General features: G+C 38.3%; 2 protein-coding genes across 3 annotated transcripts in view; one reads left to right on the top strand and one right to left on the bottom strand.

Moving 5' to 3' along the window:
* Positions 1-1,254: 1,254 nt before the first annotated feature.
* Positions 1,255-17,933, bottom strand: LOC127850331 (probable methyltransferase-like protein 25). The gene is made up of 7 exons (XM_052383297.1): positions 17,845-17,933; positions 15,233-15,987; positions 12,761-13,454; positions 10,804-10,937; positions 5,090-5,260; positions 3,707-3,853; positions 1,255-1,374 (listed from the first exon to the last, which is right to left on the bottom strand). Exons 2-7 carry the CDS (start codon positions 15,959-15,961, stop codon positions 1,291-1,293), a joined length of 1,959 nt encoding a protein of 652 aa, XP_052239257.1. The 5' UTR covers positions 15,962-15,987; positions 17,845-17,933; the 3' UTR covers positions 1,255-1,290.
* The window catches only part of LOC127850329 (exostosin-2-like), a 25,136-nt gene continuing 23,609 nt past the window's right edge, over positions 17,869-19,395 (top strand). Inside the window, exons 1-2 of one of the 2 annotated variants that reach the window (XM_052383292.1) lie at positions 17,869-18,014; positions 18,803-18,971. In XM_052383292.1, coding sequence (XP_052239252.1) covers positions 18,806-18,971 — 166 coding nt within the window. In that variant the 5' untranslated portion in view covers positions 17,869-18,014; positions 18,803-18,805. The remainder of the gene's footprint in view (positions 18,015-18,802; positions 18,972-19,395) is intronic. The other variant, XM_052383293.1, reaches the window with a different exon arrangement.

Below are 19,395 nucleotides of genomic sequence, written 5' to 3'. Positions count from 1 at the left end.
TGGGTTGATTGGCTAGTTGGTTCCTGTTTTTTTTTGTCTGCCCACATAAAATGTGTGCAGGGAACAACTTGTACATTTTGTCAAGCGATTGAATCAAAACTAAAATTATTTCATCACCATAAAAATAATGTAGAAGTGCAATGTTATGAGTTTGTAGAGAAAACTACTACTACTTTTTTTAAGCTATTGAAATGAAACTTGATGTATATATTATCACCATTATTATGCCCCCCTTTGAAGAAGAGGGGGTATATTGTTTTGCACATGTAGGTCCGTATGTCCGTCCGTCCACCAGATAGTTTCCGGATGATAACTCAAGAACGCTTAGGCCTAGGATCATGAAACTTCATAGGTATATTGATCATGACTCGCAGATGACCCCTATTGATTTTGAGGTCACTAGGTAAAAGGTCAAGGTCACGGTGACCCAAAATAGTAAAATGGTTTCCGGATGATAACTCAAGAACGCTTATGCCTAGGATCATGAAACTTCATAGGTACATTGATCATGACTCGCAGATGACCCCTATTGATTTTCAGGTCACTAGGTCAAAGGTCAAGGTGACCCGAAATAGTAAAATGGTTTCTGGATGATCACTCAAGAAGGCTTATGCCTAGGATCATGAAACTTCATAGGTACATTGATCATGACTCGCCAATGGCCCTTATTGATTTCAGGTCACTAGGTCAAAGGTCAAGGTCACAGTGCCAAAAAATGTATTCACACAATGGCTGCCACTACAACTGACAGCCCATATGGGGGGGCATTCATGTTTTACAAACAGCCCTTGTTTGTAGATGTGCCAAACACGTTTTCTATGCCCAGTAATCCACATGTTACTGAGTTATGTGTCCTTGAACTTGGACGTTTTAATGGCAGAAGCATAACATTTTCTAAATTGTGGACCAAACTACGTGTACTATATTTCTCAAGGGGTTTAATTGAAAGTTGAAATATGCTTTCATCAAAAAGTGATGATGTGCAAGACAATTGTTATTGCCCAGTAATACACATGTGTCGGAGTTACTGGTTCTTGAACTTAGCCATTGGCTACGCTAATATGTCTTTTAAAAAGAGGTTACAGGGTATTTTTATTCTTTTTTGTGACAAAGCTCAAATTAATCTTGACATCATGTAAGACTTGCTTATTTATGAACACAGCTTCTGGTAATAAAGTATTACTGTTAATGTATACAACTTTGAAATCAAATACCAATTTACTGTTTTGAAATTCATAAATTAGCAAATGGAAATCATTTTTTAAATATTTTAATTTGGAACAAGACAGACTATTTCATTGCAATGATCCCATAACATCGTGGTGAAATCAGTGGATCAAACATCTTTACTATGTGTACTTCTCTTATGGCCTCCTGAAAAGAAATACACACTCATTCCATCATTGATTAGACAAAATATTGGTAGTTTGATGAAGGACTTAAATTTACAACAAAATACAACTACACTTCAACACTGTTATTTTGAAGTAGTCGGGACCGTTAAAAAAACTTCGGATTAACGATAATTCGAAATAAACATTTGACAGAAGACTTCTTGGATTCTGTAAAAAATGAAACGTTGTGGAATTCACATGGTTCGGTTACACGCTTACTGAAAAGCGTAAACTAGTCAGATAGCAATAGATTTCCACTTGTAACAAACGGAGGAATAAAACGATTATTTTTCTTGATTTTATTTTTGTCTTATTACAGAACATATAAAATATAATGAATAGCACAAATTATCAGACATAAATACATATTAATTCATTTTTGGAAATGAATTAAAATTTTGTTAACTAGTACGCGATGTCTCTCTGAACACCGGCGATCGCGCAGACGACAAAGGTGTAATTATCGGCTTTTGACATGCCAGGACAAAGGTGTAAAATTACGCTTAGTATTTTGCAGTTTTGACTTCGGATTAAAGATTGATAATAAGGTGCGAATTATAGTGTTGGGACCGACTGAATCACTTCGAATTAACGATTTCTTCGGTTTAACGAAGTTCGGATTTACAATAAAATTTTACATTAAACAAAGAAGAACCAAAATCGGGACCCGAAAAATACTTCGAAATAACGGTGACTTCGGATTATTGGTGTTCGAAATAACGGTGTTAAAGTGTACATTCAAACACTAACAAGCTCAGTTTAACCTATCATTTATTGGTACAATAATCAGCTAAAGTTTCAAATATTTTATGTTGTGACTTATTTTCTTTATCTTTTCCCAATGCATATTATTTACAATGGTTACCTTTAAATATATTTCAACAAACTTCAATTGATTATCATGGGCCACAATAACTTTCTATAACTGGTTATTTCTTGATGGTCATAGGACATTTGATCTATAAACATAGCCATAAGAATTGATTCAACATTTGTGTTAAATAAGAACACTTGCCTTTATAATAACAAAACTGATCAATGTTTTCAAGATGGATTACAAAAATGTTAAGAAAGATTCTGAGCTGCTAAATCTAACAAAAGGCTTATGTCCAATCTGACAATGTCTAATAAAATATACATGTGTGCATTTTTGACCATTGGTCTTTTTGGCAAAAAGCTTTTTTTATTGTATGTATTTTGTGCTTTATAGATAATAGAGCCTTATATATGTAATTTAAAATTGATGTTATAATAACAAGGTGTCAAAGAAGTGAACATTATCAATACATTAGTACATGAACAGATTGTCATATTTTGATATGCAAGGTATATCAATTTTGATATACTTTGATGCTGTCACATTATTACTTCCATCAATTATCAAGTTTGACCCTTAAAAAAATGAACACAAATAGTGGAAAAGCATTAAATAAAAACAAATTTGTTAGTTGCAATAAATGTTCTTCTTTTTTTTCTTACCATGAATGATCAAATAAAGTAAATATATAAAGGATATATGTTCATGGCAGTGTAAGATCGTTTGTTATTTCACGAGTGATCATAGAAAATATTATTTTTCTATGATCACAAGTAAAATAACAAACAAACTTACACTGACATGAACAAATTTTCTGTTTCTTTTATGCCCCTTTTTCAAGAAAATAATTAACAGCTGTTTCCCTTTCGCTAAAAAGTTACCGTTTCTCCCGTGGCGTGTCTCAATACATTTCAAAACACAAAATGACGTCATTAATGTGACGAAATGACGTCATACCAGCGAAATTCTCCAGTTAATTTTTTTGGATTTGGTGGAATGTCAATTTTAATTCACTCCTGTTCATAGAAAATATACATATAAAATTATTGATGATAATCTAAAAATAGAAAAAGTAGTTCCGAAAATTGTTATTTTTTACCGGTGACAATAACAATTTGTTTATTTTCACTGCTGTTATTTCACTGCAGAAATGCCATATTTTATCATAAGGTATAAAGGAAAAAAACTTATCTGTGCCTATTGTTGAAATATTATTTTCTTTGGTGAGTTGTGAACTTGTAAGAAATAGTAAAACCCACTGAGAGCCTTTTGGTGAACAACCAGTTAACCCAGAAACAAGTCGAGGATAAAAACTTAATCTACAAAAAAAAACAAATGATCCTCGGCCTGTTCTGGGAAAACTTGGCTTAATGCAAGTGTTAAGTTTTGTCCCAGATTAGCCTGTGCCGACTGCTTAGGCTAATCAGGAACAACACTTTAGACACATGCATTCAGTCAAGTTTTCCCAAAACGAGGCTCAAATGATGATGGTTACCTGCTCCAACAGGTAGCACACCCTGTCCAGTATGACAACAGCCTCTATGCAGGGAGCCAGCGTGGTCTTCAGTTGGACAAAAGCTGCCATCTTGTGTCTCGCATCACTGTATTTCTTCAAGTACATGTGAATATGATCATCTGATATCTGAAATATATGAAGACCCCTATGAAATGTTGGCTTCATATTGATTACAATAAGTGCTATGACGACTGACTTCCCTGCATACACAGCAAGGAATCCTGGTTGTTATGCCACTGACAATATGAACATTTGTTTGATAACGGAAATCACATTATTTAGGTTTCAAGGGTGCTCACCTGAGACTTTAAGGAATTGAACTGTTATAAAGTGACTTTGCTTTGTTTTTGTTACCATTTTCAAACTGGCTGAGATATGATTAAATTTACTGTTCTGAGTAAGTCTTATGATTATTGGGCAGAAAATGTTACTTGAATGTTCACAAGGTTTCACTGTAGTCATAAAGAAGAGTGCCCCCCGCTTTTACTGCCACGTTTGTCAATAAGCCGAAACCACTTAACTCTGCATAGATATCATTATAACACAGTTTCTGAGCAAGTTTGATGATGATTGGGCCAAATTTGGGACTTGTAGAGTGTTAACAAGGTTATGCTATAGCCATATATATTTATATTTGGCATACAGATTATAGGCAAACTGTCTCGCCAGAGGTGGGCCTTGTTTTCAAGAGGACCAGATCCATTTCTGAACTTGGCCAAGATATCATTAGAAAATGTTGGGAGGAAGTATCATGAAGATTTGACAAAAAATGTGACTTAAAGAGTGTTTACAAGGTGTCACTTTCGCTATATAAGAAATACTGCCTCACCCTCTGGTGGTAATGTTTTTCAACAGACAGGAACCGTTATTATTATTTGAACAAGTGTGGTTAGCAAGTTTTAGGATGAATTCTTTAATATTTGACTTAAAGGGTGTTCACAGCTTTTTTAAGCTTTTGAAGTTGTTATCTAGTTGCCTAGTTGTTTACCATGTGTGAGAAATTTGTGAAATTTGACAAGATGTTATTGGGTCAAAATGTGCTGATTAAGATTCATGAAGATTGGACACTAAATGTGACCTCTAGAGGGTTAACAAGGTAAATTTTGAAGCAGGACACACATATTTATCACAAAACGTTAAGCCCAGCCTACCCAAAAAGTGTTGGGTGCATATTTGTTTTGTTTTTCAAGGAACATGCATTTAATAAAGTCAAAGATAAGATTGAATGTCATATGATAAAACATTTATGTTATTCAGTAGTAAACCATAGAATATGATCTGATAATCACTTGGAGAATTTACATTCATTTAAGCTGTACCCTCTACCATGAATGCCTGATTTTTTGCACTAACTATTCTTACCATATCTGATAAGCCCAGCTCATTGCAGGCTGCTCTCACATAATCATAATCAGACTTGGCCTTCTGCAGTCGTTTCCGATGCGATGACCTTGACAAGTCAAATCCAGGACAAAGGTCAGAAACCAGGACCTCAAGTAGCGCCCTTGGATAAAACTTACTGCCTTGCATTGGCTGAAATTTTTCAAATCACCGCATGAGGAATTCCTTAATTTTTTAATCATAGCATGAGGAAATCAGTATTTATTCAAATTATAGCATGATAAATCGTTTTTTTCACATCAAAGCATGAGGAATTCCTTATGTTGTCAAATCATAGCATGAGGAATTCAGCATTTTGTCAAATCAAAGCATGATAAATTCTCTATTTTGTCAAATCATAGCATGGGGAATTGCACTTTATTCCTCAAATCATAGCATGAAGAATTCACCATTTGTCAAATCATACCATGAGGAATTCACCATTCGTCAAATCATATCATGAGGAATTCATTATTTGTCAAATCATATCACAAGGAATTCCATATTTTGTCAAATCATAGCATGGGGAATTTAATGCCAAACCTAAGATAAGACGCAAGTGCCAGTGCCTAACTCTGAGGACTCAGCCACTCTATGGACAGACTGGGAAGTAAGGTTAAGGGCTGTGTTGCCAAGGTCTACCTACCTCTGAGGACTCAGCCACTCTATGAACAGACTGGGCGGCAACGTTTAGGGCTGTGTTGCCAAGGTTTACCTACCTCTGATTACTCAGCCACTCAATGAACAGACTGGGAAGTAAGGTTAAGGGCTGTGTTGCCAAGGTTTACCTACCTCTAAGGACTCAGCCACTCTATCAACAGACTGGGAAGTAAGGTTAAGGGCTGTGTTGCCAAGGTATACCTACCTCTGAGGACGCAGCCACTCTATGAACAGACTGGGAAGTAAGGTTAAAGGCTGTGTTGCCAAGGTTTACCTACCTCTGAGGAAGCAGCCCAGCCACTCTATGAACAGCCTGGACAGGAAGGTTAAGGGCTATATTGCCAAGGTTTATCTATCTCTGAGGACTCAGCCACTCTTTGAACAGACTGGGAAGTAAGGTTAAGGGCTATATTGCCAAGGTTTACCTACCTCTGAGGACTTAGTCACTCTATGAACAACCTGGACAGTAAGGTTAAGGGATGTATTGCCAAGGTTTACCTACCTCTGAGGACTCAGCCACTCTATGAACAGCCTAGGCAGTAAGGTTAAGGGCTATATTGCCAAGGTTTACCTACCTCTGAGGACTCAGCCACTCTATGAACCGCCTGGACAGTAAGGTAAAGGGCTATATAGCCATGGTTTACCTACCTCTGAAGACGCAGCCACTCTATGAACAGCCTGGACAGTAAGGTTAAGGGCTGTATTGCCAAGGTTTACCTACCTCTGAGGACTCAGCCACTCTATGAACAGACTGGACAGTAAGGTTAAGGGCTGTATTGCCAAGGTTTACCTACCTCTGAGGACTCAGTCACTCTATGAACAGCCTGGACAGAAAGGTTAAGGGCTATATTGCCAAGGTTTACCTACCTCTGAGGACTCAGTCACTCTATGAACAGACTGGGAAGTAAGTTTAAGGGCTGTTTTGCCAAGGTTTACCTTCCTCTGAGGACTCAGCCACTCTATGAACAGACTTGGAAGTAAGGTTAAGGGCTGTATTGCCAAGGTTTACCTACCTCTGAGGACGCAGCCACTCTATGAACAGACTGGGAAGTAAGGTTAAGGACTGTGTTGCCAAGGTATACCTACCTCTGAGGACGCAGCCCAGCCACTCTATGAACAGCCTGGACAGTAAGGTTAAGGGCTATATTGCCAAGGTTTACTTACCTCTGAGGACTCAGCCACTCTATGACAGCCTTGACAGTAAGGTTAAGGGCTGTATTGCCAAGGTTTACCTACCTCGGAGGACTCAAGTCACTCTATGAACAGCCTGGACAGTAAGGTTAAGGGCTATATTGCCAAGGTTTACCTACCTCTGAGGACTCAGCAACTCTATGAACAGACTGGTCAGCAAGGCTAAGGGCAGTATTGCCAAGGTTTACCTACCTCTGAGGACTCAGTCACTCTATGAAAAGACTGGTCAGCAAGGTTAAGGGCTGTATTGCCAAGGTTTACCTACCTCTGAGGACTCAGTCACTCTATGAACAGCCTGGACAGTAAGGTTAAGGGCTATGTTGCCAAGGTTTACCTACCTCTGAGGACTCAGCCACTCTATGAACAGACTGGTCAGCAAGGTTAAGGGTTATATTGCCATAGTTTACCTACCTCTGAGGACTCAGTCACTCTATGAACAGCCTGGACAGTAAGGTTAAGGGCTATATTGCCATGGTTTACCTACCTCTGAGGACTCAGTCACTCTATGAACCGCCTGGGCAGTAAGGTTAAGGGCTATATTGCCAAGGTTTACCTACCTCTGAGGACTCAGTCACTCTATGAACAGCCTGGACAGTAAGGTTAAGGGCTATATTGCCATGGTTTACCTACCTCTGAGGACTCAGCCACTCTATGAAAAGACTGGTCAGCAAGGTAAAGGGCTGCATTGCCAGGGTTTACCTACCTCTGAGGACTGGTCACTCTATGAACAGCCTGGACAGTAAGGTTAAGGGCTATATTGCCAAGGTTTACCTACCTCTGAAGACGCAGCCACTCTATGAACAGCCTGGACAGTAAGGTTAAGGGCTATATTGCCAAGGTTTACCTACTTCTGAGGACTCAGTCACTCTATGAACAACCTGGACAGTAAGGTTAAGGGCTATATTGCCATGGTTTACCTACCTCTGAGGACTCAGTCACTCTATGAACAACCTGGAAAGTAAGGTTAAGGGCTATATTGCCATGGTTTACCTACCTCTGAAGACTCAGCCACTCTATGAACAGCCTGGACAGTAAGGTTAAGGACTATATTGCCAAGGTTTACCTACATCTGAGGACTCAGCCACTCTATGAACAGCCTGGACAGTAAGATTAAGGACTACATTGTCATGGTTTACCTACCTCTGAAGACGCAGCCACTCTATGAACAGCCTTGACAGCAAGGTTAAGGGCTATATTGCCAAGGTTTACCTACCTCTGAGGACTCAGCCACTCTATGAACAGCCTGGACAGTAAGGTTAAGGACTATATTGCCAAGGTTTACCTACATCTGAGGACTCAGCCACTCTATGAACAGCCTGGACAGTAAGATTAAGGACTATATTGTCATGGTTTACCTACATCTGAAGACGCAGCCACTCTATGAACAGCCTTGACAGCAAGGTTAAGGGCTATATTGCCAAGGTTTACCTACCTCTGAGGACTCAGTCACTCTATGTACAACCTAGGCAGTAAGGTTAAGGACTATATTGCCATGGTTTACCTACCTCTGAGGGCGCAGCCACTCTATGAACAGCCTTGACAGCAAGGTTAAGGGCTATATTGCCAAGGTTTACCTACCTCTGAGGACTCAGCCACTCTATGAACAGCCTGGACAGCAAGGTTAAGGGCTATATTGCCAAGGTTTACCTACCTCTAAGGACTCAGTCACTCTATGAACAACCTGGACAGTAAGGTTAAGGGCTATATTGCCAAGGTTTACCTACCTCTGAGGACTCAGCCACTCTTTGACAGATTGGTCAGCAAGGTTAAGGGCTGTATAGCCAAGGTTTACCTACCTCTGAGGACTCAGCCACTCTATGAACAGCCTGGACAGTAAGGTAAAGGGCTATATTGCCAAGGTTTACCTACCTCTGAGGACTCAGCCACTCTATGGACAGACTGGGCGGCAAGGTTAAGTGCTGTGTTGCCAAGGTTTACCTACCTCTGAGGACTCAGCCACTCAATGAACAGACTGGCCAGCAAGGTTAAGGGCTATATTGCCAAGGTTTACCTACCTCTGAGGACTCAGCCGCTCTATGAACAGACTGGGAAGTAAGGTTAAGGGCTATATTGCCAAGGTTTACCTACCTCTAAGGACTCAGCCACTCTATGAACAGACTGGGAAGTAAGGTTAAGGGCTGTGTTGCCAAGATTAACCTACCTCTGAGGACTCAGTCACTCTATTAACAGACTGGGAAGTAAGGTTAAGGGCTGTATTACCAAGGTTTACCTACCTCTGATGACGCAACCACTCTATGAACAGACTGTGAAGTAAGGTTAAGGACTGTGTTGCCAAGGTTTACCTACTTCTGAGGACGCAGCCCAGCCACTCTATGAACAGCCTGGACAGTAAGGTTAAGGGCTGTGTTGCCAAGGTTTACCTACCTCTGAGGACTCAGCCACTCAATCGACAGACCAGGGGGCAAGGTTAAGTGCTGTGTTGCCAAGGTTTACCTACCTCTGATTACTCAGCCACTCTATGAACAGACTGGGAGGTAAGGTTAAGGGCTGTGTTGCCAAGGTCCACCTACCTCTGAGGACTCAGCCACTCAATCGACAGACCAGGGGGCAAGGTTTAGTGCTGTGTTGCCAAGGTTTACCTACCTCTGATTACTCAGCCACTCTATGAACAGACTGAGCAGCAAGGTTTAGTACTGTGTTGCCATGGTTAACCTACCTCTTAGGGCTCAGCCACTCTATGAACAGACTGTGAAGTAAGGTTAAGGACTGTGTTGCCAAGGTCCACCTACCTCTGAGGACTCAGCCACTCTATGAAAAGACTGGTCAGCAAGGTTAAGGGCTGTATTGCCAGGGTTTACCTACCTCTGAGGACTCAGCCACTCTATGAACAGCCTGGACAGTAAGGTTAAGGGCTGTATTGCCAAGGTTTACCTACCTCTGAGGACTCAGCCACTCTATGAACAGACTGGACAGTAAGGTTAAGGGCTGTATTGCCAAGGTTTACCTACCTCTGAGGACTCAGTCACTCTATGAACAGCCTGGACAGAAAGGTTAAGGGCTATATTGCCAAGGTTTACCTACCTCTGAGGACTCAGCCACTCTATGAACAGACTGAGCAGCAAGGTTAAGGGCTGTATTGCCAAGGTTTACCTACCTCTGAGGACTCAGCCACTCTATGAACAGACTGAGCAGCAAGGTTAAGGGCTGCCTTGCCTAGGTTTACCTACCTCTGAGGACTCAGCCACTCTATGAACAGACTGAGCAGCAAGGTTAAGGGCTGCGTTGCCTAGGTTTACCTACCTCTGAGGACGCAGCCACTCTATGAACAGACTGAGCAGCAAGGTTTAGTGCTGTGTTGCCATGATTAACCTACCTCTGAGAACTCAGCCACTCTAAGGACAGACTAAGCAGCAAGGTTAAGGGCTGTGTTGCCAAGGTTTACCTACCTCTGAGGATGCAGCCACTCTATGAACAGACTGGGTGGCAAGGTTTAGTGCTGTGTTGCCAAGGTTTACCTACCTCTGAGGACTCATTCACTCTAAGGACAGACTAAGCAGCAAGGTTAAGGGCTGTGTTGCCAAGGTTTACCTACCTCTGAGGATGCAGCCACTCTATGAACAGACTGGGCAGCAAGGTTTAGTGCTGTGTTGCCAAGGTTTACCTACCTCTGAGGACTCATTCACTCTAAGGACAGACTAAGCAGCAAGGTTAAGGGCTATATTGCCAAGGTTTACCTACCTCTGAGGACTCAGCCACTCTAAGGACAGACTAAGCAGCAAGGTTAAGGGCTATATTGCCAAGGTTTACCTACCTCTGAGGACTCAGCCACTCTATGAACAGACTGGGAGGTAAGGTTAAGGGCTGTTTTGCCAAGGTTTACCTACCTCTGAGGACTCAGCCACTCTATGAACAGATTGGGCAGCAAGGTTTAGGGCTGTGTTGCCAAGGGATATGCCTCGTTGCTTCAGGAATTGACTCATCGGAAACCCAGGGTCTACAGGTGGCGCTTTGATATTCTCTAGGTCAAATAACAGAAAAACAAATCTTCATATGAAATTGTAAAGAAACAAGAGTGCTAAGTTGGTAATGAATTAATCACCTGAATTCAAATACTACAGTGAAATTTGCTGGATGTAGGTCTTTTCACTATGTTCAATAAAGAAACCAAGTTATGGGCAGGGCAGGGCCAAGTTTTTACCACAAAGCAAAGTTTTAAATTAAATTTGTTAGAAGATCACATTATTGTACAAGCCAGAGAGTAAAATATTTTTTGAGTCATTTTCTATTAGTATATCTATATATATAATATGAACTCCAGCGGATCGGCAAGTTTTGATCCCTAGGAAGCAATTTGAAAAAACTTTGTACACAACCTCTACATGATGCTATAGTCGAACATCTGGACTCTCATACAGCTTTATAATTTGGGAGAATCGTTAATTTTCACTTCATGGAACATAAACAAAAAGTTCCCCCTTGGGCAGGACCAATGTTTATCCCTGGTGAATGAATTTAATAAACTTGGCAGAAGATAATTATACCAAGTTAAATAAGAAATAAAACACATCTAGGATGATGGTTTTCATAGGAGTTTTCACTGTATACATGTACATGAAACATTCCCAGGACAGGGCAAATTTTGACTCTATGGCATGATTTGAACAAACATATTAGCGGACAATCATATAATGTTACATAACAAATATCAGGGCCAAAACACCAACTTTGGGGAAAGGCCCACAGCCTTTTTTCCGGGAAAAAAAGATACAATTTTCTGGATTTGGTGAATGAAAAATACTGAGGTAGATTGGAAATTTAGAGAAGAAATACAAAATTTTAAAGAAATTTCTGTAGAGGAAAGAGCCTTTTTGGTTAAAGGAGCGAAAGAGGTCTCTTGCAAAGAGGTTTTTTTTGCCCTGAATATAAACCTCTGGGCCTTGTTATAGATGATTTTAAAAAGTGTTCACTATATACATGCTAGGGAAACAAGTAACCTCACGCCAACTTTTCCAGTGCAGGGCAAATGTGACCCTAGGGAATGATTTGAACAAACTTGGTAGAGGAATACCATAAGATGTTACATGCCGATTAACAAACCTCTGGGATTAGCAGTTTTGGAGTTACATGTATTTAATTATGCGACCACTGGGGCATGGTCATTATTGACTTGAGAGGCACGATTGGAAGAAACTTTTAGATGGCCACCATACAAAGTTACAAGCTAAATATTTTAACATATAAACTACGCAGGAGGTTAAGACTTTTTTTTAATTTTCAATTTCTAAATTCCATTTTGAGCTCTGGTGACCTAGATAAACAGTGGACAAGAACGGTTTTAACAACTTTCAATTTAAAGTGGGCCATCTAAGGATTGTTGATGTAAGTTGCATATTGGTTTAAGAGATGTTGTTTGAAGCAAATTGTTAACAACACAAGACAACTGATAACGGACTGATACCTACCACAATAGCTCACTAAAAAGACTACCAAAATGAGTAGATTTTAATACTTCTATCGACAAAAATAGTTTCTTGATATTATTAAATCACAATGAATGGCTTTATTATGTTTCAAACAATATTCAGACAAATGCCATTTATAAGTATTTCTGTAAATTAGTCTAAGCCAGTATCATCCTCTTCTAAAAGTAGCAATGAAATGTTAAAACAAGAATGTTTTCTTATACAAAGAATAGTAACTGTTAAATAATTTCAAATGTTAACTCTCAAATACATACAATATATGTATAATTTCCTAAAAAAAATAAACCTGACTGATAGATTCTTAATCCTTAAATGCATCAAAAAATTGCTATCACAGTTGGCTTGATAAAATACCTACCATGTTCATTATCAACCACTTTCCTAGTTCGAAACTGCTCTTGTAGCTTATGGTAACAACACCCAACATTACACAAAGAAGTAAAAACTGGACTGTGTACAAACAACTCCAGACTAGCACTGGCCAAATTTCCACAAGTATGCAAACCAGTCAACAAGATTTTTACATGAGAGTTTTCAGTAGTCAATTTTCCGTTTTCTAAATGATTAACACAATTTTCATGGCTTAAATTGTTACAAATATTTGGAGCTCCATCGCTCTCTGGAGGTTGCTGCCTTCCATTATTCATCGGACCACTAGACTCAGTGACATACAGTAACTTGTTATCAACAATTTCCAGAAAGCATTCGTTAACAATCTCCATGAAATCCGTGTTTTTATCAATAAACTTGGTACAAGGAACAAACCGAGCTTCTTTTGACTCGTTCAATGTTGCATTTCCATTATTAGTACAAGCTTTGTCAGTTATTGAAGCTTTTAGCTTCTTTTTCTCCTTGTTAGTTAGTTTTGGCCGACCAGAAGCTGCAATCTTGAAGTTACGCTCAAGTCCTTCCCACTGTTTTGAAAGGATGAGTTTCCGTCTCTCAGCGCCTGTAGTGTTAACGGAGCGAGCGTCAACACCAATTACAGGTATGGAGTGTTGCAGAACCAGTTGGTTGCCAAGATATCCTTTGCCACTTCCAAAGTCCAAGACCTGAAAAAAATTAATCTCGATATCATATGATTACTCAATAAACTGTTGTACAACTGATGTAGAATCTTTGTATTAATTCGGATTAAATCATGGGCTGTTTTTCCCACTGCGAAAAAAATAAATAAAACAAGATGTGTTTGTGAAACACAATGTCCCCCTATATGATGTTTGACCTTGTAGGATGGCCTTGACCTTGACTCTTCACCACTCAAAATGTGCAGCTCCATGAGATACACATGCATTTCAAATATAAAATTGCTAGCTTCAATATTGCAGAAGTGACATAACATGAGCAATTTTGACCCATATATTTGACCTTGAAGGATGACCTTGACCTTTCACCACTAAAAATGTGCAGCTCCATGAGATACACATGCATGCCAAATATCAAGTTGCTATCTTCAATATTGCAAAAGTATTCATAAAATTTGCGATTTGGGCCACATATATTTGACCTCTGACCTTGAAGGATGACCTTGACCTTTCACCACTCAAAATGTGCAGCTCCATGAGATACACATGCATGCCAAATATCAAGTTGCTATCTTCAATATTGCAAAAGTACTCATAAAATGAGCGATTTTGGCCACATATATTTGACGTCTGACCTTGAAGGATGACCTTGACCTTGACCTTTCACCACTCAAATTGTGCAGCTCCATGAGATACACATGCATGCCAAATATCAAGTTGCTATCTTGAATATTGAAATACTGCAAAAGTGTACATTAAATGAGCAATTTTGACCCATATATTTGACCTTTGACCTTGAAGGATGACCTTGACCTTTTACCACTCAAAATGTGCAGCTCCATGAGATACATATGCATGCCAAATATCAAGTTCCTATCTTCAATATTGCAAAAGTTATTGCAAATGTTAAAGTTGGTGCAAACCAACCAACAGACCAACAGACAGGGCAAAAACAATATGTCCCCCACTACTATAGTGGGGGACATAATTATTTCTAATACGCTATCTGATGGCAAAACTGGTAAAAAGTATTTGTACATTTTTGTATTTCATCGATTTCCTGTATAAGTTAAAGTGATGTTATTTACAGAGCTCAGATAAGAGAGGTATTTGTGTAAGTACTTAAACAAGAGCACCGCATAACGGGTGCCAGGCTCAGCTGCAAAAGCATGTCATAATTTATTTTTTTTAGAGGTCACAGTGACCTTGACCTTTGACCTAGAGACCCAAAAATGGGTGTGGCGTGTAGAACTCATCAAGATGCAGCTACATGTGAAGTTTCAAAGTTGTAGGTAGAAGCACTTTGATTTAACAGCCAATGTTCAAAACCTTAACAAAATGTTAAGGTTTTAGCACAACGCGGATGGCGGACGTCAGACGGTGGACGTCAGATGGGGGACGTCGAGCTGGCTATGACAATACCTCGGGTTTTCTCCGAAAACAGCTGAGCTAATAAAATGAAGGAATCAGAACAACTATTGAAAGACCTAGAGTTATATAGCAGGATGCCACCCTGCTCCTTTTTGGCAAATTAAAACACATTGCTTTTAAACATTATTTACAAGTGTTAAAAAATGACTTACCCTAGACTTATTCGATTATAATACTGGCATAGTTTCTTATTCCATCCCGCCCTTTAATATTAAGCAGCATCATGTACCTACATTGTAAATGCTAATGTGATCCTAGTAGAGCTGTCTCCCTTTATACTGCATACAAAATACTTATGCAATCATTACATAAATGTTAAACATTGTTACAAAATCAGGTTATATATATATATATATATATATATATTAACCTACCAAATCACAGCCTGTGTGTTCATGTAATGCAGCACATATACTGCACATAACTTCAACCTCATGACTTTTCTTTGAATTCATAAATGCACCTATAAACTGACTGTGATCAGAGTGTCCAATCCCTTGTATGAATTCCTGTACTGTCACACACAAGCCACTGCCTTCAATACTGCACCCTTGAACACAGGAAAACAAGTCACTCAGGAAAGATAACTCTGATATTGAGTACTTTGTTTCAGCAGTAGTTTCTTCAATATTTGGATCCTCTTTGTTGGAATGAGTTTTCACAGTGTCCAAGTTGGATATATTATCTGTCCCTCCATTTCCGACATCCAATCTTAGTTCTTCCATATGATGAGCAATATTTGCAATATTCAATTCACCAGTACCACCATCACCACCATCATTGACATCATGACCTCCATCATCAGTCCTAGCCCCATAACAATCAGAACTACTACTTCTAACATGATCATTATCATCATCATCACCAGCCTTATTATCAATGCCGCCACAACAGTAGTATGCAGTATGAGCATCAAGAGGCAATCTGCGCAGTTGTTCATCAGTCATTCTGAGAAGCTCATGCTGTATGCCTGGGCTCAACATCTGCCATTGGTCCGTGGTTATAAACTCAGAAGCATGGGCATTAGCCACGGGAAGGTTAGGGAGAAGAAAAGTAAGAATTTTCTGGAGGGAATTTTCTACAGACGACCTTTCCAGTTTCATCCTCTTCTCTGTTTACTGGTCTTTGACTGAAATGAACAGCAGCAATTGAAGCAGAATTGTGCTGTGATTAAAAGTACCACAGGTAAATGTTCAGCATGGCGTGCTCAGATTTTTTGGTTATATTGGCAGGCTTTTAAAATTGTCCAATATTGTCTTTGCCAACATTATTATGTAAAACAGGCTTTCTTTGTTGAAATGTTTATTTTGATTAATGAGTGTGTAAGAAGCAATCAGTAAGAAAGTTATGTCACTGTTTGTGTTAAATTCCCCGATATATTCTTTTACGTTAAAGTATGATCTTGACCTTGTTTAGGGTTTTGCGATATATTTCAATCAAGATTGGCATGTAGTCCAAATTATTAGACGTAATCTAACGATTGTATATCCACCTCATATCTATAGGAGTAGATTATTGGAATGGTACTTTTTTAATTCGGCAAAACAATTGCCGCTTCATCTCCAATATATACATACATATATATATGTGTTGGTGTGTATTTAAAGGCAATTACTGTGTAAAACTGCAGTTATACTCTCCGATTATGCAGTTAAGAAGTGTGACTATCCCCCCATCCTAGGTTGCAATAATGCAACCCCCACCCGCTGAAACTCTGGGTTGCTGTATGTATGTACATATGTATGTCTGTATGTAAATACCCCCCCCCCCAAAAAAAATAAATAAATAAATTTAACAAAGTAGCTACAGTCGATTGGTGTATAGCGGATTTAAGTGAGTAACGGATAGGTTAAACATTTTTTGCAAAATACTTTTATTTATGTTAAGATTTATAGTTTTCTATGAATTGAATACAAAAAGCCTATCATTGTTTAGTCGATTCATGTTTTTGTTGACGCGTGTCAATGTTTACAACTGTTTCTTTTTTCGAAAGCAAAACAAGGTCACGTTATGTACGCACCGTTTTTGTGTAGAAAGGAAAAGTGCAGACGAATGGTTTCTTGAATTTTGCAGATTTTGTTTGGTAAACATAATGTTCAATTATGTAATATTTTAGTATTATGTGTCCTTTACAAAAGTAAGAAAGCTCAGAAACCAAATTGATGTGTACCATATAAAATAAGCATGAAAGCTGCAACTTGGGATTTAGTGAATAACGGACATGTGGTGACCCATATTCAGGAATGTGGGGATTGTCTCAAAATAAATATAAACTCAATTGAAGTTGTCCAATAAACATGTGGTTAGCGTGTGGCTGTGATATTAATTAGTGAAAACATCATTTATAATGAAAAATAATCAAATTATAGCAAAAAATTGATTTCTCTGAAAACATATTTTTCACTATCAAATCTATATATATATATACAGTAACAAGGTATTCAACTCAAAATGACCCGAATATAGAGAAATTCGCGCTGTAAACAAATAATACTTTTTCGGAAATTTAAAACCGCTGGCATGTTTCAATAGGAAAGACATGTGTCTATCTAGGTTTAATGGTTTAATTACTGAATGCGTGGTGTAACCGTGTTTACGTTGAAATCAGACTCGAAGTCCTTAGCTATCCGTTATACACCAATCGACTGTACATGTATTGATTTAAATTTATGGCATTTGTTCAATGTACTTTATTTACTATTTATAATGATACGTATAAAATAAATCATTTTGAGTGTATGAAGAGTATACAGAAACTAAATATACAGAATAAGCGATTAACCACTTTAAGCATGACAATTCGGATGCAATTAAAATGGGTACGAAAAAGTGGGTATTGAAACAGTATGAGTACGAAATGATGCAGTTCAGTTTCTAAGCAATCAACGTCTTTACAATGAATCAGATTGATAAATATGAAGAAAAACACACACAATTATAACAATTAATCAATAAGCACTTTATGAAACATAAAATTATAACTAACAATTGATAAAATGCTCATAGCTCCGTTACGTGCACAATTGACAGAAATATTTGTTGTAAAAATCGCAATGAAATTAGACACTGCGAAAAATGTCGAGTTGTACAAAAAGTAATTAAGAAGCAATTAAGAAAGATATGTTTGGTGTGAGCTTGTAAATACGTTCAACACAGGTATTTCAAAGTTAATGACTAAATACCATGGTATGAAGAAGACTGATATGATTTTTATCTCAAATGAAATAGTTTAGAAATACTATTACGCTAGACACAATTGAATTCAACTTATACTTTAGTTTAACTAAATTTTAGTTTTAAGTTAAAGGTTACGGCAAACTGTCTAAACCAATTTGATAGATCAAAATTAAGGCGCATTATGCTTTAAACATAACTATTATTAAATTTAACTTTGGATGAAAATCTATGTGCCCAGTCAAGTGCTGTTACAAGAACTGCAATTCAATACACGTCTGGACACAATCAGCTAATCTAACATTGGTTCTAAAGTGAAAAATCCTGAGCTCCAGACACCATTTAACAGTTCACAACCACTTTATAAATCATTCAACTGGTCACCATTAAAGTGAAAAATCCTGAGCTCCAACAGGTCATTGAACCCCCGAATGGTGGTCAGACACTAACTGCGTCACTATAGAGGTAACCCAACAGCAAGGCTGTTTGAAGTGAACTTAATTCACTAGAGTTCTTAGTCTTACATACTGGACAGTTATCCATGCACACTTAAACCTCTGTATATTAAACAATTACTCAAACTCCAGGGTCTCCTACTTTGAATATTTAACATTTGTTCCTCTATCAAACTTAGTTACGGGTTCTAGCTTAAACACAATGAATTACCATAATGGGTCACAACATCGAGTTAAAATAGCCAAATTTAAACTAGGGAGTTTATATTTTACCATATAAATACTGGTTTCTAACAATCTTATTTCCATTTAAAGGCAATGGGAAAGCTGGTTGGAAAGGGACGTTCCATCTTCAAGCGGTTCTTCTTCTGCCTGTTTGCGACTCTGCTAGCTGCCCTTCTAGTGGCTCTCATTTTGATTGTGTGGCCTCAAGAGAAGCTTCAGGAGGTTAATGGAATCAAACAGACCCTGAAATTGCCAGCAGGTATTAAGCTTGACAATAAAGTAATGGTTTGGCATGAAATTTCATCCTTTGAATTTTTGTTATTATCAATATCTCCTGATAAGTCCATAATATGCTAACTCTTATCATAAAATGACTATTAAATGGTTGACAGTGCTCATTTCTGTATAGCTCGCCAAAATTAATCTTTTTCTGGCCTTCATGCAGGAATAATTTAGACTTTTGGTACATTTTAATCCAATTAAATTTAACAAATGGCATTGAAAAGCAAGAAATGTTATGCTATTATTAGCTTAAAGTAAAACCGACACAAATTAAAAGGACACAATTAAAAGATGCTTTAAAAAAGACTTCAATAATAAGGTTAAGATGAACTTTGAACATACTTTTGATGTTATACATTTTGTTATTGCCAGCTGAGCAAGCACAAAACAAGAAAAATAAA

The sequence above is a fragment of the Dreissena polymorpha genome, chromosome 11, assembly GCF_020536995.1.
Source record: "Dreissena polymorpha isolate Duluth1 chromosome 11, UMN_Dpol_1.0, whole genome shotgun sequence".
Taxonomy (NCBI): Eukaryota; Metazoa; Mollusca; class Bivalvia; order Myida; family Dreissenidae; genus Dreissena; species Dreissena polymorpha.
The sequence above is the reverse complement of the archived record's forward strand: the minus strand, read 5'-3'. Positions and strand labels throughout refer to the sequence as shown.

What these genes read in the sequence shown, in the direction of transcription:
- LOC127850331 (XM_052383297.1), bottom strand. Translation starts at nt 15,961, where the DNA reads ATGAAACTGGAAAGGTCGTCTGTAGAAAATTCCCTCCAGAAAATTCTT. An exon ending in AGTGGTTGATAATGAACATG is followed by an intron (nt 10,938 to 12,760) that starts GTAGGTATTTTA and finishes TATTTGACCTAG; the next exon opens with AGAATATCAAAGCGCCACCT. An exon ending in TGTGCTACCTGTTGGAGCAG is followed by an intron (nt 1,375 to 3,706) that starts GTAACCATCATC and finishes ATTTCTTTTCAG; the next exon opens with GAGGCCATAAGAGAAGTACA.